The 23,921-nt window shown below is 35.7% G+C and overlaps 1 protein-coding gene across 3 annotated transcripts in view; it reads left to right on the top strand.

Annotated features, from left to right (window-relative positions):
- CHST9 (carbohydrate sulfotransferase 9) overlaps positions 1-23,921 on the top strand; it is a 221,695-nt gene that overhangs the window by 100,625 nt on the left and 97,149 nt on the right. Inside the window, exon 3 of one of the 3 annotated variants that reach the window (XM_016160079.2) lies at positions 5,172-5,210. The exons of 1 other annotated variant lie outside the window; for it this stretch is intronic. In XM_016160079.2, the coding sequence (XP_016015565.2) occupies positions 5,172-5,210 (39 nt within the window). Of the gene's footprint in view, positions 1-5,171; positions 5,211-23,921 lie in introns of those variants that run through there. One more of the 3 variants, XM_016160083.2, reaches the window with a different exon arrangement.

Here is a 23,921-nt window from a genome sequence, read left to right as displayed (position 1 = left end):
GATGTGATTAATAATACCTCTCAGAGCAGGGCAGATAAAATGCCTGCGAATGAACGCAAACTCGGAATTGGCCACTGAAAAATTGGGAGTGCAGCGAGGGAAGCTTGATAAGATTCCATGACAGACTTTATTACACAAAAATGGAAGCAGGTAGAAGAGAGAGTATATTTTAGAGATTAGATTATATCTGAGTATAAAAATACAGTATATATACATATATCACACATTCGTGTGTGTAGTGCAAGTACACGTATGTGTATGCATGCATATACATACATATATACACAGATTTGTGCATATACACTTTATAGGTGTGTACATATACATATAAATTCATATATATGTACACACAAAATTTTCTTTTTATTAGAAGTGACATAAGATGCCAGATTGTGATACAAATGCCCCGCTCATTATTGGTGAGACACATTGGATTGCCATTTATGTGCCTCTGGTTTTAAAAGATCAGAAATAATCACTGTGATGAAGGGACTACTTTCTCACTGAAGTACTAAAATGTGCTATAAATTGATATATATTTAATGTTTCTCCGTGGAACAATGTCAACAACTCAAGTCTAAAGTAGCTTTTTAAAATATCAAGACTCAGTTTGTATAAATAAATAGTCACGTGATGTGGAATTTAATGTTCAATTAAAGACATTTTCCCAGAAGAAAAGTTTTACCCTGCAGATTCCATTTTTATGAGATTATGGTCCATTTTTATTCCTCACAGTTTGAGTGTTGCATCCAGGTTTAAACAGAAGTAAACTGCACACTATTCTTTAATGTTTTGTGTTTAAACTACAATCTGTGCTAAAATAAAACACCACTAGGGCAAAATGTATGTTCATTATTCTGAAAGCCTCTCTGTTATTTTATTACCCACTTTTCTAATATAATAGCTTTCTAGATTATCAGTTGTAATATAAATACCTGGTAAAAGCTGTGTTCTTGGTTGTACCTCCACTCAGTGGTAGCAGTACTAAACCTTACTTCATTTTCTCTGGCATTTTAAGGAGGTTTGGGATATTGCATAACTCTTCATCCTCTCCATTCCAAGCACCTGTGTTCAAGGCACCATGAGGCATCAGGAGAGAGGGGTGAAGGATGTACCTTTTGCCCTTGAGGAGGCCACAGTCCAGTTAGGGAAACTAACCTGCATCTCATTATGAACCAAACACTGGAGTTAGTACCATGGCAAAGATATAATAAATAAAAGGCCATAGAAGCACAGATTAATTCTGCAAGGAGTCAGGAGTTGGGGGAGATAGCACAATGCAAAAGCTTCACAGAAGGGCTGGCATCTGAGCTCAGCTCTGAAGAATAAGTAAGGTTTTCATGGCCAAGAACGACATGGCATGACATTCCAGGAAGCAGAAACAGCATGAATAGGGAGGGAGGTCTAATTCCTGGCATAATTGGCAAGTGTTCTGCTTGAGGGATAGTATCAGAAGATAGGCAGGTTATAGCCAAACTTCATATTAAGGAATGTAGATTTTAATCTTTAATAGAGATCAGACTTTAAGGATGGAAAAATCATCCATAAAAACAATGAAATCAGTTAGAAGCCTGTAGAAAATAACCACAGGAAGAACTATCAAGTTCATGACCTAGGACAATGGCAGTGAGAGGCAAGATAGCTCTGAAAGGCCCTGTAGAGAGAGAGAATGTAATAGTCTAAGGATCAGAGTAGATGTGGAGTTTGTGTGAAAGGGAGGGAACTGGTGATTCTTAGGTTTTATGTTTGGGTACCTGAGCAGCTAGGAAGACAAACAGTTTTATAGGAGAATATAATGATTTAATTTAAGGACATGTGTTGTAGTACAGAAGAAGATACAGACAGAGATTTCCAGTGGCCCTGAAACCTAAATATATTTTAGAGCTAGAGACAGAAGTCTCTCAATAGTCTCTTTCCATGAAGGTGAACACCGAGAGAATGAGAGAGGAGATCACACATAGGGAGCAAGATAAAGAGACTAAAAACAGAAACCTAGAGCTGTCATCTCCAGTTAAACAGTGCAATTTCTGTGTCCCTCAACTATTTTAATATTTTCTTATTTAACTAGTTTTTATTTTTCTAATTTAAAGTTTAGTGTATATGTAGCTAAGTATAGAAATTGAAATGAATTCCTATGAAAGAACTAATAGCATAATAAAACTAATAAATAACATTTATTCAACTCTACAATTTACAGAGCCCTTTTAATATAACACAGGGGCAAAGAACTGTTCAAGATCTCAGTGAAAAAAAATATTATCAGCAAAGCTGTCCAGCCTCCCTTCTGAAACATCGAACACCAATATTCTGTGTGACTTTCCTCCATTTATTGCTGACTTTTGGAATTATTTATGGAATTATTTTATATGGAATTATTTAATCCTCTTGGTATTGCAAATTAGCATATCTGATCCCACTTTACAGGTAAGAAAGTCGGGGAAACCAATTAAATTTGATGCAGTTAGCATCACTGCAGTTGTATTATATTAAGTGATAAATTAACCTAAGCCTTCATAAAAAAATTATCTAATAAGTATTGATTATCTATTACTGTATAACAATTTACCCAAAACTTAGCTGCTGAAAACAATAATGAACATTTGTCATCTCACAGTTTCTGTGGGAAGCTTTGGAGTGACTAACTGAATGGTTCCGGTTCAGGGTCTCCCATGCAATTGCAGTTAAGGTGTCAGCCAGAGCCACAGCCATCTGAAGGTCTGACTGAGGCCGGAGAATGGGCTGCACAGATGTCTAGCAAGTTGATGCCTATTAGTGAGAGGTCTTAGTTCCTTATCAGCTGTTGACAGAAGGCCTCAGTTCTTTGCTACACAGGCCTCTCCATCAGGGTGCGTAAGTGTTTTCACAACATGTAATCGGGCTTCCCTCAGAGGGAGTGATACACGAGAGCAAGGTAGAAGCCACAACGTTTTTTAAGGCCCAATCTCGGAAATTACACTTCATCATTTCTGCAAAATCCTATTGGTTACATGAGTCTGTCTAATTCAGTGCAGGCGGGACAAGAATACCAGGAGGAAAAGGAAGGTCACTGGGGTCACCTTGGAGACTGACTATCACACCACATTATTTATCCCCAATACATTCATCGTCTACCTGACTCATTCTTATACACGTTAAAGACTCTCCAAATAGATGTTTTTATTTAAACATTTTATAATTCAGGACTTGAATAACATTTTTTAAAATTCACGAGAATGTTTGAGGCCTCTAGTATACAAAAATGTATAATAGTAAATGATAGCTTCCTAATTCAAAAAACTTAAAGGAGGAGGTGCCCCGTCACACTTGGTAATGAATGAAGCCTTTAAATGGACTATTCATGCTATTTATCTGTTTGAATCGTTGAAATAAATTGCATCCAACAAGTCCTCTGGAAATCACCCAAATGAATAGAGTGTGCCATTAATCAAGATGCCAGTTAAATGAATTCTACACTTTTGGCATCTGCACAAGGGAAAGATTGTGTATTTTCCACTTTATATTTTAGGATTTTAAAAGACATGAAGAGCTAGTAGAACAACTTAAAGTTTATATACAGCTTCCATGCATTGCATAAACTCTCAATAACGAGCTCTGTGAAATGTTCGAAAGCTGACAGGACAGTGATGACTGGAAGTGTGGCCCTCACTCACCCATCACAAAATGAAGGCTGTCACTTCATCACTAGTGTCTACGCACACCATTGCGCTGGTGCAAAGCTACTTACCAAAGCCTATAAACATATTGGAGTGTCCCAGAGGCTAGCAGAAACCTTGATTTTTGCTCCTATTCAAGCTGTTGTCCCATCTCATGCTTTTGCATGCTGTCAGATTTCATGAACAAGAAGCCATTCATCAGCCTCATCTTCCTCATTGCTCACTTATCTTCAGGCCTAACTGCCTCTCTTGAGTTTCCCGCCCCGTCTCTGCTAAAACTGCTCACTCACGATCTAGCAACAACGGACTGAATTTGGCAACATTGGATGCCGTTGGTATCCCCCGTACTTCCAAAAATTTTATTTGTAGTACATGACTTTGTACTCCATGAGTCTCTGCTGTTTCTTCTGATTTCTCAAGGTCCTATATCACAAACAAAAGTAGCGTTTTTGTTTTCTTGGACAATATCCTCAGCCCAACCCTCTGTGCTGTCTGCCTTTACATTTCCATTCCCTGCCCCCCTCAGCTCCAGCTGTCTTAAAATGGACATTTTCTGCACCTGTAATTTCAATTCTAACCTCTCACCCAAATTCCATGTCCCTGTAGCACTTCAGACTCAGTAAGTCCAGAACCAAAGTTGTCATTCCCATGCTCCGTCACATTTTACTGTTTCCTCATACTGCATCACCACACCAAAGACACCTAGATAACTATTCATCTTGACTTTTCCTGCTCCCTTGCACTTTACATTGGGTAATAAGTTCTGCCTTCCCACTCTCTCTTGCATCCATCACTTCACTCTTTTCCACTCCCACTGCCATACTTAGTCTACACCCCTTGCCCAACCTCTAGGAGAGCCCTCTTCCTATGCAAAGCTACTAGTGTTCATTCAGGTTCCTAAATCAAGCTCTAAACATGCCTCTTTTTGCTCAAATAGCCTTGTCATACAAAGCTCATACTATTTCCTTTGCCAAGAATCATTCCTTTCACTATTTCAAATTCCCAAATTCACACGTTTCTCTCCAGACTCAAACTAAATACCACTTTCTCCATAATTTTGTGGGCACCACTTCATTTCTCAAAATAATTTCTTTATCCTCTCATCATTAGGCATTCTGTACCTTTTGGGAGCACAACTCATTTCATGTTTTGTCTGTTATTTATATTCCCGAGTAGGTTGTAAGAGGCCACTATCTTATTCAGGTGTTTCTCCCAAAGTTTGTCCTATGGGGATTTGCACCTTGTAAGCTTTTTTGTTGGGTACGTGACTCTTATTAACAAGATTCTTTAAAACCCTAACATCATGTTGAATCTCTAGTCACTTATTTTTAACTTCCATAAATTGAATTGGGAGCATTTTCCATCCCTTTCAACTGTGCCCAATCATATCTGGAAGCATGCTAGAAGTGGCTGAAGTAGTGATTATGTTTAGAAATTGCCATAATCTGGGCTTTCGTCTTGGTTCCGTTATATTCCCATGGTCCCACACTGCAACTGATCTGCCACTTCTCATTTCAGGGAGAGTGGATAAGAAAAGAGAACAAAAAGCAACTTCAGGTAAGAAATTTTGACTACTGGCTCCACCTCCATTCTTGTTTTTATTTCCACCTTTAAGAAAATCTATTTGCACTTTAGAATTCAAAGTAATACTTTATGGTCCTTGAATTGATTAATATTAAATGAGTTAAAGAAATTAATACATTTAGCTTTTTCACTTTCATTTCAAACATTTCCTTTCTATTATCATTCTATGCAAGAGGAAATTAGATAGAATATTATTTAATTTTTTCATGATTATCTATTATAAGGTAAGTCTTGAAACCATAAATTTTAAAGTATGGAGGTTGTAATACTTGACAACTTTATTTTCTCAAGTATTTATGAGTTTTAGTTATTATTCTTAAAACCATGTATGTAGTTGATGTTTTTCAGGACATTGTTGACTACTTAACTAAGAAGAATCTTTCCATTTTGGAGGAATTTAAAGAATTATTCCATTTCCAAATTCTAATATGTATCCATTCGTGAATGATGTTTTAGCACAATGCCATTATACATAGTAAGGGTCAGTATTTGCTAGCTCATAAAAAAATAAGTTTTTGCATATTTTCATTACTTGGCTTTTGACTTAAAGTTGTGAGATAAGACAGGTTTTTATTTATCAAGCAAATTTTTATATAAGAGCAGTCTTCCAGCTCCCAATGGCTAAGAATTGCCAATTATCAAAAAAAGTTCTACTTTGAAATATATACCTATGCCCATCACCCTTCCCACGTCTCCACCAACCCATTATTCTATGATATATGATTGTTGCCAACATAAACACACATGGCTCCGAGTTACTATCTTCTTTTAACTTCATTTTTTGTCTGGTAACAAGGTATTATGTGTGTTTCCCAACAATCAGAATAGTTCATAGAAAACAAAAATCTATATTAATCTAAAGGTATATAAACAGCCTAAGCTCCTATCTCTTCTCCTTCCCAACCTTAGCATTCATCTCAGACAGCTGGGCAACTTACCACCTGCACAATTTTCCTCTTAAATGTGATTGTTTGTATTCTCTTTTTATATTTTTTAAAGCCTAATGATGAATACCAAAAAAAAAAAGAAAGAAAGAAAAAATGAATGCAAGAAAGTGTCTGGTCTCCTTACAGATGTCTTTACCTCCGTTACTGTTTCTTGGGGGAAAATTTATACTGTTTCTTAAATGCTATTGCTATGATCCTGTAGGTACTGGCTTCTTTAATTAAAGACGCTTTATAGCTAAGGAACAAAACTAAATTGGCTTGTGTTAAACCAAGTACCTCTTTAGTTTCCTGTATAGCATGGATTCTATGTGACAAAAGAGTTAAAGATAGAAGCAGGACAAGAACTCAGGTTTCTTCATGGATTCTTTCCAGTCTCTCATCATCCTAACCATTCTTTCACATCAAAGTGCTAGTCATTTTGATACTGTGTTCAGTTTCTTGCTTAATAAAATATTTTTCAACATTGGAAAAAAATTTTCAGGCAACGCCATCTTTGGCAGGAAATACTAGTCATCAGGGTTATAAGAAAACTTCCTTTATTAGTGGAGTTAATTTGCCCCAGCTGATTCACAGCTTGTTAATGTGTCTGATAGCTATGAGAAAGTAGAAAAATATTTTCTATGAGAAAGTGAAGTCAAGGATAACTAATAGACAGAGCTCAGATTATTGGGGAAAATTTTTAAGCTCCTCATCATTTCAAAGAACACAAATCCTACCCTAAGGATATCTATATTTGGAAAAACAGCACCTTTTCAAAGTTGGGATATAACCTTTGCCAATATATTCATGAATATCACCACATTCAGTCTCCAATGCTAGTCTAATTAAAGCATCTTTAGGTAAAACATATGCTTAAGACACCAAGAAAATCATGGGAATCCAAGCTCTGACTTCCTGCCTGGAATTCTTTGTGTAATTTGTTCATTCTGCTCAGATTCTATGTCTTCCCTGATGGATTAGACAATACATCCCACACTTTCTTATTTATGGTATATCTCCCAACTATAGGAGATTGGTATTAGGTCCTTGACCCTTTCAATCTGCCTCTATCTTATTTTACTAATCATGATTGGATCCTAAGTATTTAGAAAAAAAAATTGTAGACAAAAATATTCTTCATTAAAACAAGGACTTTCAGGATCCTGACGTTTTGTCTGGGCAAAGCTGGTTAAAGAATCTTGCACTACGATGAAAGTTACAGAGGTAAGTTTTTGCTCAGGATAAGAGATCAATTTCTAACAAAGAAACCTCTCCAGGACTGGAAAGAATGAAATTATGTTAGTAAAATTGTACAGTATTTGGGCTATCACCTGTAAGGGATGTTAGTAAGAGATTCATGAAGAGTTTGGGTGGATCATTCCTAAGGTTCTTTCCAATTTTGTGTCCATGATTCTACTTGCCATTATTGCTTTATTGAAATGGCTCTACTATGTGTTTGTGGATCAACACACACACACACACACACATACCTTAAATTACTCACATTTCATTATAATTAAATGAATATTCTACAGCTTAATCTAAATCAATTTGGACTGAGTTACTCAATTCGACATATAGCTAATAAGGCTAAGACTGTGGAATAAAATTGTCCTATAGTCTATTTAGCGTCTTTTGGGGAAAAAGTTATTTGCATCATGACTGCACCCTGGTGGTAGCTTCAAATATGATGCTGCTTTAATAAGTCAGGAATAAATTACGAGAATGGGTATCACATAATATCATTTTTTTTGAAAAGCTGTGGTAAGCATAGCCATTTTTGAAAAATCATGCAAAGCATATGCCTGTTAACACTTAGCTTAGAAACCACATCAAATTCATACAACATGGCTGGCAAAATCAAAACTAAATTTGGCTATTTGGGTTGATAAAGAATAATAAAATGTGTGATAGTATAATGATAAATAGACAAAATATTAGGAGGCAGCTTCCTGATATCATCAATTATCTATTTCTCCTTAATTCTTTAAATGGCCCAATTTCTAGAAAAATAGAAAAAAATTACCAGCTATATTTCATAGATTTTACACAAAAACTCCATGGAGTTTGAAGTAGATTTATCTTATCAGAAAAAGACCCCCTTTGGAGTTAAAGAATTCTTGATATTAAAAAGCAACACAGCATCAAATACAAAGAACTCTGAAAGAGAAAGGTACTTCATAAATCGTTTAGATAAAGATATATTAGAAGGCTTTCTAAGGTAGACTATAGAGACACCATCTGTTAAATAGATATTGTTCCAATTTTCCAAGAAGGAGAACACTTTCAAATCTACTTCAGTATTAAGTAAAGAATAGTCCTAGTGGACCAGAAAATGGAGTAATCAGTAGAGATGACAATGAGTATTTTAAAATGAAGTTGCATACTTTTCATTTCTGACATTAGAGCATCCCTAAAGTTAGAGATGTTTTATATATTTGCATAATTTGCAAAAAAGTTACTGGTAAAGAAGAACAATGTTATTTTTTTTCTCAACTTAAAAGTTGATATTTATGATTGAAAATTCAGCAAATGGTAGAACATCTGCTTTGCAAGCTCAGTCCCTTGCTACTTACTTTTTGACTGGGCTTTTTGCTTCTTCGAAACAACAATAGCACCTCCATTTTCAAACATTTAACACAAATTGAATGTGCAGTCATTCAGGTTAAAAAAAGTTAAATAGACACTGAATAAATTCTTCCATCTGTGCAGGAATAGCATGTTTACTTTCTTATATGTTACTCATTTACCGAATGCTAATTTTTAAGTAGATGCACATTTAGCATGATTTTTCTCTATGCGATTATTATTTTTGTAGTGCTTTTTGCCATGGTTCCTATACACTATCAAAAACCCTCAAAAAACAAATGTGAGAAGACCTCATTTCTCATTGGTTTAATTATTGGTGATCAACGTATGAAATTAGGCAGATTACAGTGCAACAAATACAATTAAATAAATTATCAGTCTTGAAAGTCCATCATTTTTTAGACATAAATATTTTGTAATATTCTACATGTTTTCTTCTCACTTTGAAAATCATGATTTTTGTTAGAATCAAGTTTGAAAATGCATATCATCCTAATTCGTTCATTGTGTACAAAAGCTCTTGTTCCTTAATAATACTGTATTGAATATTTGAAAATTGCTAACAGAGTAGATCTTAAAAGTTCTCATCATAAGCAAAAAACTAACTGAGGTAATGAATGTTTACTAGACTTATTGTGATGATCATTTTGCAATACATACAAATATTGAATCATTATATTGTACACATGAAACTAATAAAATGTTTTATGTTAATTAACTCTCAATTTAAAAAAAGCTCTTGTCTTGACCACATCTCTTTGGCACCATAAAGAGGGCACAGAAGGAATCTGAGGAGGCATTTATAAGTTGTTCCTTCTGAGGAGGCATTTATAAGTTGATACATTTGGTTGCTAAACATTTTCATAATTCAGGTTTTATGCTTGGCATTGAAGATGTAATGATGAATAAGAGATGGCTGGCATTATTGTCTTCAATTCATTCACTTTCAGCTGGGGGAGAAAAGAAGTACAGATGATTATAATACAGTGTGAAGAGTGGCTTTTAGAGAATTATGCACAAAGAGTCATGAGGATTTCAGGGAAGGCTTCATGGAAGAGGGGAAACTTGAGTGAATCCTTGAAGAAAGAAAAAGGGGAAATGGCTGCCTGACCAGAGAGGGGAGAAAAAAACAAAAAACAAAAGACAAACAACAACAACAAAAAGAAAAAGCATAGCCTATTGAAGGAAAGGTTAATAGCTTAACAAGACTGGAGCACAGTCATAATTAGACAAGAGGTAGGAGATGTGGCCAGAAAAGTAGACTTGAGCTGAAACCAACAGGGGTCAATTTACCCTTCCATGGAGTTTGGACTTTATGCAATAGGTTTTGGAAGCTAATGAAGTGCAAAGAATGACATAATCTATTTGCATTTTATAAAAATTTTTCTAGAGGAAGTATGGATTGGAAGGGGAATTGATTGGAGACAGGGAAATCAAGTAGTATATCATTTTAATTATCTAAGAATGAAAGGATGATGGTCTGAAGGGTCTTTACTAAGACAGTGGCATTAGAGAGAAAGTTAGGGAAGTAGAATGCAGATATTGACAAGATAGAATCAGCCTGTTTGACTGGATATGAGAGGTAAAGGAGGATGACTCACAGGCTTCCGGTCTAAGAAATGTGACGAATAGTGCATCCTGTGTAGGGGACATTGGAGGAGGGATAGGTCTCGTGGTCATATCGATGTTGACTGTAACGTGGGTGATGGGATATGGAGGCAGCAATGTTAAGAATGTCAAATAAGCAGTAGTCATTATAAGCCTGGGACTCCAGAGAGAGGTCTGAGACACAGGCTTGCCTTTTACATTGATGCCTGGATAAGAATTGAACCCCTGGTTATGAGTGAGCTTGCGCCATGGAAACTGGGGATGTGAGAAGAGAAAAGGCAAGGATGAGTTCTTGGAAAATTCCCAACATTAACAAAAACAATACAAGAAAATGGCGATTGAGAGCCTAGGAAAGATCATTCAAAGTTGCCCTGTGAGAATCGGCAGCATTCTATCTCTGAATCCAAGAGAAGAGGAAGGCTAGAAGAAGGAGGGCCTGGTAAAGCATGTTAAATGCCACAGAACAATGAAAGAAAATAAGAACTGAAAAATGTCCACTGGAATTGGGGGAGAAAAATCTGCTTGTCATCATAGAGAAATTATTTTTTAGTAGTTCTGAAAGTAAAAACCAGATAGTGGTGGGTTGAGTGAGGGAGAACAGAACAAGTGCAGATTCATTCTTCAAAGAGTTTATGAATGGAAGGAGAGACAGACAGACAGATGTAATCATTAATTCATTAAGTTGGAATCAGTGTGTATTGAAGACCTACTATTTCAGGCTGTGTGCTCAGTTCCTTCTACTTTACCCTCAAAACTACCTTATAAGTTTTGTTTTTGGATTTTGTTTATGTTTTTTGTTTTTGTTTTTTTCAGAACAGGATAGAAGTTTATTTCTCCCTCACACCTAATAGTCGAAGTAGCTGGCCCATGGTCACTATAACATTCTACACTATGAGGACCAAAGTTTTTTCCATCTTGTTTCTCAGCCGTGTGTGACTCATGGTTTAAGATGGTTCCAGGCAATAAAATTGAGGGAGGGATGAAGAAGGACATGTATCGTTTTTGTCCCCGGAGAATCTAGAAGGCTGCTAAACAACAACTGTACTTACATTTTTTTGGCCGGAATATAGTCATATAACTATACATAAATGCAAGGGAGTCTGGTAAACATCTTCTTTACACTTTGTGTCTTTTTCCTCCAGCTAAATTCTTTACTACTATGGAATAAATGGAGAAAGACTCCCCCCAAAAAAGCACGCTAACAGGACTTGGAACAAATTTCTTCGAATTAACCAAATAAAGACTAGGGAATACAAAGTAATCTAAAAACACCAGAAGAAAGGCAGAAATGGGTCAAAGAAATCCAGAAAATAATGATTTAGTATTATATAAAATGCAATGAATTAACAACAGACTTTGAGCAGAGGAGAGATATGGTTTGAGGTTGGGTGTAACTTTAAATTTTTGAAGAAAATACAGATCAGCTTCTCCAAATGTTAAAATCATCTTTTTCTGTTAAAGTAGTAATAGGTCACTACTTTAACTGTTAGATTTGTTTATAATCAACTTTTTAAAAATTAGAAAACGGAGATGCAGAGAAGTTAAGTGCTCCGTTTACTAAGTGGTAGAGCCAGAAATGGAATATAGCAGTGGCTCACTGGAGCCAGCTGGTAGTGCCTGGGGAGATTATCTGAAGAGAACTGCTCGTGCACATCTCTTCCCAACTCTGCATTCGATGAAGTCATGTATGTAGCTTAAAATTGGCCATGGTAGAGTATTTACACCATGGAAATTAATGAACAGTACAAACCAAGGTTGATTGATTAGTTAGTTTGTTCCCAGGGATCCAATTGTTAAATATTGACAAATGCACCACTGGGTCTAGGTCTGTGTGCTAGCAAAGCCGAAGCGTTTCTCACTGATCTGCATATGTGACTTGACCAAGGTTACTTGGTTAGCTAACAACAGAGCTGAGACTTGAACCCAGACCTGTGATCTACATCCAGCCCATATAGCCCCCAGAGCTTTGATGAAAATAAGTAAACTATTCTTTTCTCTCATTCTATGCCCAAATGGCCCGTGTTAGTGTAAACGAAGTGTCATATTTATCCATTATCTAGTTCTAAGCTACCAATTTTCTGCTTTGGCCTTCCAGGCAATACATTTCTGGTGTGTTTGCTTTTTTAAAACAACTTTCCTGAAGACCTGGCTCTCTGAACTATGTTAATGAATTTTATTTAAAAAAATTTTTTTCTTTGAATTTATGGTTTCAGAATAGTATTTATTGTAGAGAGAAATAAAGTATCTTAGATGCATTTTTCCATCCACAAAATGGAAGACTTACACACAGGCTGTTCATTAAAAGAAGTCCTGAAGAGTTCATTTTTAAACAAACTTTATTTTCTAGCCAGTCAAATTTGTGCTAGAGTGAATAACAACACAGCCGTGCCACATTATTTTAAAAATACCTTAAATTTCATTGTATAACACTGCATTTAAAACAGTGTGCTTATGCAAGCTAAACAAATCTGAAATGATAAGTAACTATTATAGGAGAAATTGCTATGTCACACCATTCTGTTAAGGTGAAGATATGAAACGTCCCCCTGAAATTCCCTCTAGCATGTTTAATTTGGAGGATTTGTTTACATACAGTTGAGACTTGAAATATGGTGTCTATAGGTGGCATGGGAGAAATATCTTTAGCTGCATCACAATAGATTTCACCTTAAAAGAGTGTACCTCGTTGTGTAACTGAAAAAGAGAAGCTTTTATCTGGGCTGATTCTTACACATAAATGTGTTTCTTTCACCCAAGAGATAAAATGAAGAGTTTCATAATTTTGTTAGCCAAAAATTACTTCAGACTTTCATCTTAAATATTCTGTAAAAAAAAAAAAAAAAAAAATCACAAGAAATTCCCAATTCAAAGGGAAAGTAACTCAAATAAAAATGTAGTTTCAGGAACTATATGATAGACCTTTATTAAGGCAGCTCAGACCAAAGCAGTTCTTAATAAGATTAAGCTCATGCTAGTTGTGGAACTTGCATCAAAAGGCATTCGATGCGTATATCAGTCAATAAAATGGTCACTATTTTATCTGACATGACTTGGAAATGGAGCATTCTTAATAAGCACATATTTTGATTAAGTAAAAATAGCACTTATACTAACAAAGGATTAAAAATGTCCACAGAAATAAAATATAGGTGATCCTCGGGCTTTCTTATGAAAGGAGTCTTAAGTCATACCTGATTTTCCCACAGAGAAAACAATGAACTTGTATTTCTAACCAAGAAACAGATGCCCAACTTTTTTTTTTTCATAGAAATGACCATAAACATTTTAATCAACTGTAAATGATATATTTGTGTACTGCGTAACTAAAAACCTTCTAAAGTGAATATAGGTCATTTGAGCTGAGCAATACATTAATCAATCATATAAATTTTCCTATTATTTCACTGACAGTTCCCAGATAAGTGGATTTGCAGGATGGGAAAGAAGCCATGAGATTATAAGGAAACAAGAAACACCTGAAGGCTGCTCACCTCAAAAGTGAGGTTATGACTTGATTGGCAGCCGGAGGAACTCTGAAGGGAGTGGAACCTTAGTTGGAGAAGTAAAGAGAACCGGGAGGAGAGGCGAGGTACACAGTGTGGGGAACACCAGAACTAGAGGACTTTTTCAGAAGCAGTTAGTATCTGATCAACTAATTAATATTAAAGAGCTAATGAATGGCCATGAATTACTACATTATTCATTCCAGATAGCATATTTAAATTTTGTTCAACATGATCTCAGTGTCTTGGCTTCCAATGGAACCACTTATAGAAGATGATCCTAATCATGGTCCATGGCTTTTAACATCTTTGCCTTGTTTTAGTCCAGGATACCTCTTGAATCTTGTCTGTCCTTGTATACCTGAATTTGCTTTTAAGTCTTCACTATGCCCTGGTTTTTAGCATGACTGTAAATTGCTAATGCATTTCTCACTGCACAGAAACAATCTGTATTTCTCAATCAAATGTGGTCCTTTCCTCCTCAAAAATATCCCTGAAATGCAAGTCTACCTAAGTTTTCCCTGAAAACACAGTTATCTATTTCATTGATGTCTAAAGAGACAAAAAAAAACCACATTCAAATCTAATTTTATTTAATGCATCTTTGGTCATTGTTCCATTAAGTCTGCTGACTTCCCTTGCCATTTTAAAATTCCATCTCATAACATATAGATAAGCAAGTCTGAACTACATTAAATTTAATATTTTTAATTGACCTTCATCATACCTAGAAATGCACTATAACTTACTAGAGAGATATAGTGATTTCCCCATAAGATTTTGTTTAATTTTTTATATTTTTTTTTGCACAAATAACATAAATTTTATCAGCTTAACCCTTTGTAAGTGTACAGTTCAGTGGCATCGAGTACATTCACATTGTCGTACAACCATCACCGCCATCAATCCACAGAACTCTTTTCATCTCGCAAAACTAAATTTGTATCCATTAAACTACAACTCCCATTTCTCTTATCCCCCAACTTCTGCCAACTACCATTCTGCTTTCTGTCTCTATGAATTTCACTACTTTAGGTACCTCATATAAGTGGAATCATAAAATATTATCTTTTTATGACTGGTTTATTTCACTTAGCATAATGTCCTCAAGGTCCGTCCGTATTGTGGCATGTGTCAAACTTTTTTTCTTTTCTTTTCATTTTTATTTTTTAATTATTTTTTACTTGCCATTTTTTAACATTTTATTTTTTTATTTTTCCCTCTCTTCCCCTCTCTCCTCTAGTAACCACTAGTCTATTGTCCATGTCCATGAGTCTCTCTGTTTGTCTTGTTCATTTGTTGCTTTTAGGTTTATATCTGACATAAAGTGATATCATGTGATTTTCAATCTTTTCTGTCTGAATTTTCTTCCTTTTTAAGGCTAAATAATATTTAACTGTATATGTACACCACTTCTTTTTTCATTCATCTGTCAATGGGCACTTAGATTGCTTCTGTCTTTTGGGGATTATAAATAATGCTGCTATGAACAAGGGTGTACAAATATTTTTTAAGACTCTACTTTCAATTCCATTAGGTATATACCCAGCAGTGAAATTGCTAGATCATATGCTATTTTACAAGGTTTTAAGTTAGACAGAAAGAATGATTAAATTTGTAAGATCTTCAGATTTCATAATTATTTATTTTTTTGCTTATTTTTTCTACTCTCTTGCTTTCTTCTCAATCAGCAATATCCAATAGAAATATAATGCAAGCCATACACATAAATTTAAATTTTTGAATAGTCACATTTTAAAAGTGTAAAGAAATAGATGAGATTAATTTAATAATATTATTTAACCCATTTTAGTAAAAATATTATCATTTCAACAGGTAATCAATATAAAAAATTATAAATGAAATACTAGAAATGATGCATCTATCAGGCATGTATATTACAATAAAGATTAACAGAGAACATGATACAACAGTTAAAGAAAAATGTAATTCTACCAAGATAATAAAGTTATGTTTAATGAAAAATTATTTTACACTACTTTAGTTTTTAAATTAAACTTTAAAGTAATTAAAATTAAAAATTGGATTTCTAAGTTGTACTAGCCACATGCTAAGTGCTCAATAGCTACATGCATCCAGGGGATACCATAGTAGACAGTGCAGAGATGAACATTTCCGTCATTGCCAGATATTCTATTGGACATTGCTGCTATAGGCTGTGATCTCTCTGAGGGCAGGGAACTCGGATCACTTGTTTACTATCACAGCCTATTACCTGATGCATAGTAAGTATTCAATAAGTAATTATTAGATGATCAGCTAAATTTATTTAGCAAACATCTATTGAATGCTCACCATTTGCCAGGACCTGTCATGGCAGTGGGGCCTTATTGAGTGAGCCTATACCAACAACATACCTAGTTTTAGAATGCCTTTTCAGAGACAGGGGTCCTTGCAGGTTCTGTTTGCTTGGTTTCTGAGCTATGTTTTGCATTTAATGAAAAAAAAAATAGTGAACACAAAAACAGAGGTTGTTTTGTCCCTTTTGCTTCCCAAAAGGTCTAGAAGAAACCGACCCTCAGTAAATGTTGGTCCAACAAACAAAGGCATAAATGGCTTTATTAACTTATGATGCAGAAAATGGCCTTGGGCATTTCCTAAGGAAAGAAGTCTGTAAGAATGATGGGAGAGAATTGCAATGGTAGGATAAGAGAAAACCAGAGATATGGAAATATACATACACAAACACCCTCGACAGTGCATTTGAAAAAACACAGAGGATACCTTGAATAACCCCAGGGCCATGAGCAATTCCTTATCCATAAATTAAAATACAAACTTTCTTAATTCTGCATATAAATCTCTGCATCATGTTCAATTTGGAATCAACATAATTCACTTATCCATTCATTTGTTGGAAAACTGATAAAAAGAATATATATTGTTTACTACTATAAGTCAAGGGCAGAGCACCAAAGGTATATGTGAGATAGCAAGAAATCTCAAACATATAAAAACATAATTTTTTTGATTTGATTGTTTAGGAGAAGGGAAAGTAGGATAGTATTTTCTGAATTTTGCCTTCAGAACCCTAACTGATGAATCTTGATTGTCCTAGATTGAGTCTATTTGCCTGAACAGATAACAAATATTACTTTCTCAGTGTCAATACAATATTAAAAACAGAGAACAAAAATCATTGTGTTTCTTTGATAATTCTGTCTTTACTGCATTTGTTGATTTTCAGTATTCTGCCATTATTTTTAAAAAATGTGTGTGGACACAGGAAAGAATGTTATTTGCATACAGAATTCATTTTCTACCTGCCACGTGCTATTGCAAATGAGAGTCTACATTTAGAAGAAATTTTGGGGGATTGGACTGTAAAGAGATTGCAAGATATCATTAACATTTACCTCACGCCTTTAACACGACTGTTGTAGCTTTTTAGAATTACGATCAAACACATTTATCAGTAACTCATTTGCCATAAATATAGGGACCCCTAAGTTTTAGAAAATAATAGCATACGAGGGACAACTTCTCTATGTGAAAGAATGTTCTTTTTAAAAAAATTTTAATTGCAAAGTGAATGTAACAAGTGTCTGCATGCCTTTCCAGTATCTGCTGTTAGCCAAGCCTTCTCAGCATCAGTGAACAGTAGTGATCATTGTGTGCTAGGAGGACAGCTGTGCTTTCACTTCCTGGGAATTATAAGGGCATTTGTGAAAAAATGAAGCCACAGCATTCAAAGTATCCTTAATCAATCATGTTTGTAAAGTTAAAAAAAAAAAAAGTCCTCAGTCAAAATATGTAACTCACACTTAATTCATATGTAACTATGATTGTTATTTTTTTAAAAAAATAACATTAAAAATCATTACAGTGTAAAAATTAGTTAAAATATTTTTTGGTCTGAAATACCCAACACATAAAGGGTTATGATTATGTAATGTATTATGTCTTTGATTGTTGAATATTTTAGAAAGTTAGCCTCTTCTTTATTTAACCTGATGCAAATGTATAGAATAATTGTTTAAGGTAAAATGTAAATTTATAGAATTTAATTTACTTTTCTGGGGTTTATTGAGAAAACAAGAAAAAAAAATCAGCTTCCTTTTCCACATGAGGAAGAAAATTAAGAGATAATCAATTAAATATTTTTAACTTCCTAGAAGAAGTCTTTAAATAACAACTTCCCAACACATCTAGATTAGATCCTAGTTTCACATTACTTATAATGTCCTATTCTTAGTATTCTAATTATAGTTGCAATGCTTGAATTACACTGAACTTTTCAGGAAGCATTTAAAGTTGGCAGTAGTCAAAGTCTTTGAGATATTGTAAAAATCAAACACACAAAAACTAAATGGCCTGAATGATGGATTTCATTATCACTTGTTTTAAATAATTTATAGTGATTGGTGGCAGAAATAGACAAAGCAAAGGTAGACCTCTAATCAGGTTGCCTTCTTTATCTTTTTTCTCCAAAGACCACCACATCGTACCCAGTATCAGCACAGTGAGATCTAGTACAGTGTAACTTAGGTATCATACTCTTTTAAATTATCAAAATCAACCTTGTCACTCATGAGATAATGTCAAATGAAGGTCTTTATTCTGGTGAAAAATAAAAATATTTGCATATAAGGTGGCAGATGTAATTGAACTTTCCAGTTCCTATTTGCCAATACGGATGTAAACATCGAGGCTAAGGAGTAAGTAAATTAAATTTTCTTTAACCATTTAACTTTAGAACTGGTATAAGTAGTATAATACAGTATAATTTGGGATTCTAAGTGATGTTATAATCAGTACTCTTTGATAAAGGGCTGAGCCAAAGGACAGACAACAAATGTGTCCCTGAAGCATGCAGTGCTTCTCCACAACATAAGGGTAGGAGACTCAGAGACAAAACTCAGTTCAGAGCTCTTAGACCAAGAAAAAGGAACACAGCTGTTTATCAACTGCCCATCCCCTCCCACTGCCCCTGGTAAATTCTAGAGATCTGCTGTGCAACACTGTACCTAATGTTAACAATCGTATCTATTGTATACTCAAAATTATATTAAGAGGGTAGCTCTTATATTAAGTGTTCTTATCATGATAAAATAAAATTTTAAATAAATTTTAAAAAAATAGTCAAGTTCTATCTGGCAGTCTGGCAGGAGGGACTGACTAACTACAGGTAGAATTACACTACTAAGGTAACCAAAATGCCAAAACTGGCCATGTGATGATGCAATCTTTTGCTCTGTCAATTAGAGGTTTAGAATATAATGGGTCCTGCCCAGTAGTTGGGGAATTTTGAAACTACTTGGCTACAAATGAAGTAAGGAGCAATGTGATCTTAAAAGTGAAGCTTTCCACATTTTTCTGTAAGTTTGAAATATTTGTAATAAAATGTTGCAAAACTAAAAAAGAAAAAAAAAAGGCAGCTGTGCCTTTGTTTTTCCTTCTGTATAAACCTTGTACTGTAACTCTGGGCCACATTATATTTTCAGAAATTATTCTTGGACCGAGTAATCAGATTATGTCTTTCAGACAGTACAGGCAGGCAGAGCAGAGAGAAGGGTTTGTTTGTTTGTTTGTTTGTTTGTTTGTTGTTTTACTCTCCATGAAAGTGGAGAGAGAGGAGAGGTGGTGTTCAGATCAGCCTCAGCTTTGGGAACTTATCTGCGAAGGAGGATATTTGCTTCTTCTGTGTCTCTTCAGACTTACTGGTGCTACTTATTCTCCTCTTTTCACCAATTTGAATCATCCAGTGTCTGCGCCCAATCTGCATTCAAAATTATATATACTGCTGCACTGCCATGAAGTATAGGCACTTTTGAATTTTGTACATGAATATGGGTATATAACATGTGGCACTTTTATTTTAAACTATTTAACTGGTTTTTCTAATTTTAAATAACCTGCTTTAGTAAGCTCATATTTTTCTATTTTAAATTGGTCATTATCTTGTCAGAAGAGATAAAATAAAATACTGGAGAGTTATACACGGAGTGCCCCTTTAGCTAGAGTGCTGGGGAAAGACTTCCCTGAGGAGATAGTATTTGAGCTGAATCATGAATGATGTGATGGAATCAGCCATGAGCAGATCTGAGAAGAGGGAATGACAAGTGCAAAGGCCCTGAGGCAGAACAAGCTTGGTGGGTTGAAGAAAACAGAAAGTCCACGTGGCTGAAGTATGGTGGTGAAGAGTGAATATGTAAACAGCATACAGCTGTGTAGACTGTGATAAAGTTTAGATTTTATGATAATTGCAATAGAAAATCACTGGAGAATTAAAAAAAAAAACCAAGATGATTATTTCTAAGCACAATGGAGGGAGTCTCAAAAAGTAGTGGAGAGAGGGAGACCATTTAGAAAGCTGTTAAAGTAAACCAAAGAAAAATGAAATGACCTAGTCAGGGGTGGTTTTGGTAGAAATAATGAGACTCCATCAGCTTTAGGATGTATTTTTGAGGTCAAAATGACAGCAAGCACTGATAGATTGGATATGTGTGGATAAGGACAAAGAAGGATAAAAGATGACTAGGTTTTCGGCTTGAGCAAGATGATGAATAATACTATTAGCTGAGATGTAACAGAACATGAGAAGACCAATTCGAGAGGCAGGGGAGCACTGAGGACAAAAGGAGCTTTCTATTTTGGATAGATTAAATTTGAGATGACTCTTGCCTACTCAGGCAAAGACGCTTCTTGGATATCTATTTCAATGATCTAGGTTAGAAATAATAGTGGCCTGAATCAGAGATGTGGCTGTGGGGCCGAGGGAAGTGGGGAGATCTGAGAAAAGTTTGAAGAATGAGTAAACGAGAATTGGTTACAAATGACAAGTGAGCTGTGAGGGAATGCAAGAGGAATTCCAAGACCCCTGATTTGGAGGATCTGGGTTTTCCCAGTCCTTGAGAGGGTGCACTGGAGGAAGAGTACGACTGGGAGAGAAGGGAAGGACTTCACAATTAAACAGGCTCAGTTTTAGTACTTATGGAAGACCTGAGACCATGTGTACTGAGCATGTTCTTATATAAGTCTGGAACTCAAGTGAGAACAAAGTTTAGAGAGATCTGAGAGTCATCAGTATGAACATAGCCATCATCAAAGCCAACAAAGTGAATGAGGTTACTCAGAAAGAGAGGCTGTATTTTAGATAGGAAGAAATAGCGTGGCGTGGTACATGCTGGTTAGCTAAGCAATCCCAAAAATGTAGAGAAGGGGGTGAATAACATGAATCCACTTCCAAATCAGGTCTGTTATTCTATCAGCATAGCTCTAACTCATCAGGAACTTATGAGGCAATATTAGATGTCAGTGCAAGTCTCACACCCAAAGAGCAAAAACTTACAGCCATAGAACAAGACAATAGAGAATTCAGAAATGGAGTCTTTGATCTTGAATGCTAGGGTGATTATATACAGTTGATAAGAATGCAAAATGGTGCAGCCATTATGGAAAAACAGCATGGAAGTTTCTCAAAAAATTAAAGAGAGAGGTCCAGCAATCCCACTTCTTAGTATTTATCCAAAAGAATTGAAATCAAGATCTTGAAGACATATTTGTTCTCCCATGTTCACTGCAGCACTATTCACAGTTGCCAAAATGTGCCAGACACAGAAAGACAAATACATGATTCTACATACATGAGGTATCTAAAATAGTCAAAGTCATAGAATCAAAGAGTAGAATGGTGGTTACTAGGGGTTGGTGTACGGGGAAATGTGTTACTAATCAATGAACATAAAGTTTCAATCAAACAAGACGAGTATGCTCTAGAGGTCTGCAGTACAATATTGTACCTATAATCAACAATAGTATATCATGCACTTAAAAATGTGTTAGGAGAGTAGATCATTGCATTTCCAGACTACATTTGGGTTGGGTGATTGTCTTCCAGGTAGTTGAGGTCAGTAGGAGACAAGCTGGAAGTGAAAGATGCAGACCACTGAGACCACTGGGGCTGCAACGAGGGTGCTGGCTATTAAAACCAACTTAGCTCTTCTAACTTCAAAATTAATGAGTGCTCATTGCCCCATAGCTGCCTCTTTAAAATAATAGAAGGTCTGCATCTGGGAGGAACTCTGGAGATTATTTGATGCTAATTTTTCATTTTACAAAAGGAGTGAATAAAGCATGAGAGGGTAACTTTTTAACAATCAATACATGCTTTGGGGTAAAGTCTATGAAGATACTGGGCACTTTCCTGCCATACTCTGATGCTATTTATGGGACTCCTTTCAGAGGAAATGAAGCCAGTTTTATGTATGTCCTCTGTATGCCATGTAGCAAAATCTACTCCTAGGGGAAGTGCGGTATAAATGTTAAGAGTACAAGCCGTAGTCTCAAACTACCAGGGCTGGAATTCCAGCTCTGTCCCTTAGGAGTTACTTGAACTTAACCTCTCTCAGTTTACTCCCCTTACATGTAAAGTGGAGATAAGAATAGTATGGTCTCGTGGCGTTATTATGAGAATATCTGTCAAGTCATGAACTAATGCCTAGTTCATGGTATGTTCACAACAAATCTTGGCAATCTTTTTATTACTTTTGGTATTACTTTATATTACTTGCATCTGGGATGGAAACCTTAATAACATGCCCAGAGGTTTGTTTTCCTGGCACGTGGTGTGGGTAAAACAAATATTTCTTAGGAGAATGACAAAAGGAAGGAAGGAAGAAAGTGAGAAAGGTAGACTATAACATTGAAAGATCTTTCTTCGTTGTCTGGCCCACATTCTGAAATGTGGAAATGTATAAGGTATTTTTATTATTACTATTACCTCTTTTTCTGATCAGTAAAATATATAGCCAGAACTTTTAACATAACAGGGAAGATCAGTAAGGAAGGTGTGTATCTTTGAGTGTTTTAAGCGTGGCAGACAATAACTGAAGTTTGCCATTGTTCCTACTCTTAAGCTCGCTTCCTGTACCTCTTTGGTTGTCCCCACTGAGTGTGTCTGTATGCTAGACAGAGGTTCAGAGAGATCAGAGACGAAGTGCTTTCCTGTAATGAGCCTGCATGTGGTAGAGGCAGTTGACACAAAGGAATCATATAACATAACCTGCTATAGATAGAGATATAAAGGACTCTATGGTCAGACCACCTGGGTTTGGATCCAGCACTTGTCAACTCGGAGACCTAAACAAGTAACCTCTCTGAGCCATACTCTCACCTGTAAAAAGGCATAGTGATAGTACTTACCTGATATGGGTAAGGAACAAATGAGTTAATATATGTGAGGGGCTCAGCCTGGTATGCTATTTGCTCCTGGACTTTGCCTGCCTCCCAAATGAGCAGTAACCGCTATAGTTCAGAAGACAACTGCTCTGAACATGGAAAGATCAAGGTTAAATCTTGAAGAAGGAAGGGGACTTCTTCAAAGAGAGGGAAGGGAGTCAGCTATTTCAGGCTTGGGACTAAAAATAGATGTGGCCTATTTAGAAAACTTTTAGAATTTCTATAGGAAGTTTCTGAGTTACTCAGGTACACAGGGATAATATTTTAGGGAGCACAGAATGCAGAGTTAGGACCTTGTAACAGTGAGAAGAAATAGAGGGTTCGAGGAGATTAGCGTGGGAAAAGCAATTTTTAAAACAATCAGTTTGGTAAATTAACATCATGATGGAGACTGAAATCAGGAAGGCCATTTTGGAAACACACCAGTCTAGACTTGGATGTGCTAATGACCATGGCAGGAATGATGGGGGTGAGGGTTAAAAAAAAGAAGAATGAGTATGAGACAGAAAGAAAGGATCAAAAAGTGACTGTCTGCAAACAGGCACAGGGAGGAGATGGAGGGATGTTAAGTTGGAAGCCTGACTGGCAAGAAGTCTGTTTAATAGATACACATGAGCAAGTTCAGAGGGACCGGTGCTTTGGGGAAAAGGATGACAGGTTTCGTTCAAGTCTAGTTGCATTTGATCCAATACTAAGACTCCCCTGTAGAAGCTAGAATTTGAAATCCAGAATTGAAGTTCAGGAGAGGTCCAAGCTAAGGATGTATGTATATTGGGGACTGTATAGGTAAGAGGTGAAATGAGAGGGGAGGAAATTTCTGAAGAAATGGTATGGCAAGAGGAAGGCAGGATAACATA

The sequence above is a fragment of the Rousettus aegyptiacus genome, unplaced genomic scaffold (genome assembly GCF_014176215.1).
Source record: "Rousettus aegyptiacus isolate mRouAeg1 unplaced genomic scaffold, mRouAeg1.p scaffold_m13_p_12, whole genome shotgun sequence".
Taxonomy (NCBI): domain Eukaryota; kingdom Metazoa; phylum Chordata; class Mammalia; order Chiroptera; family Pteropodidae; genus Rousettus; species Rousettus aegyptiacus.
This window is presented reverse-complemented; position numbering and strand designations above follow the sequence as displayed.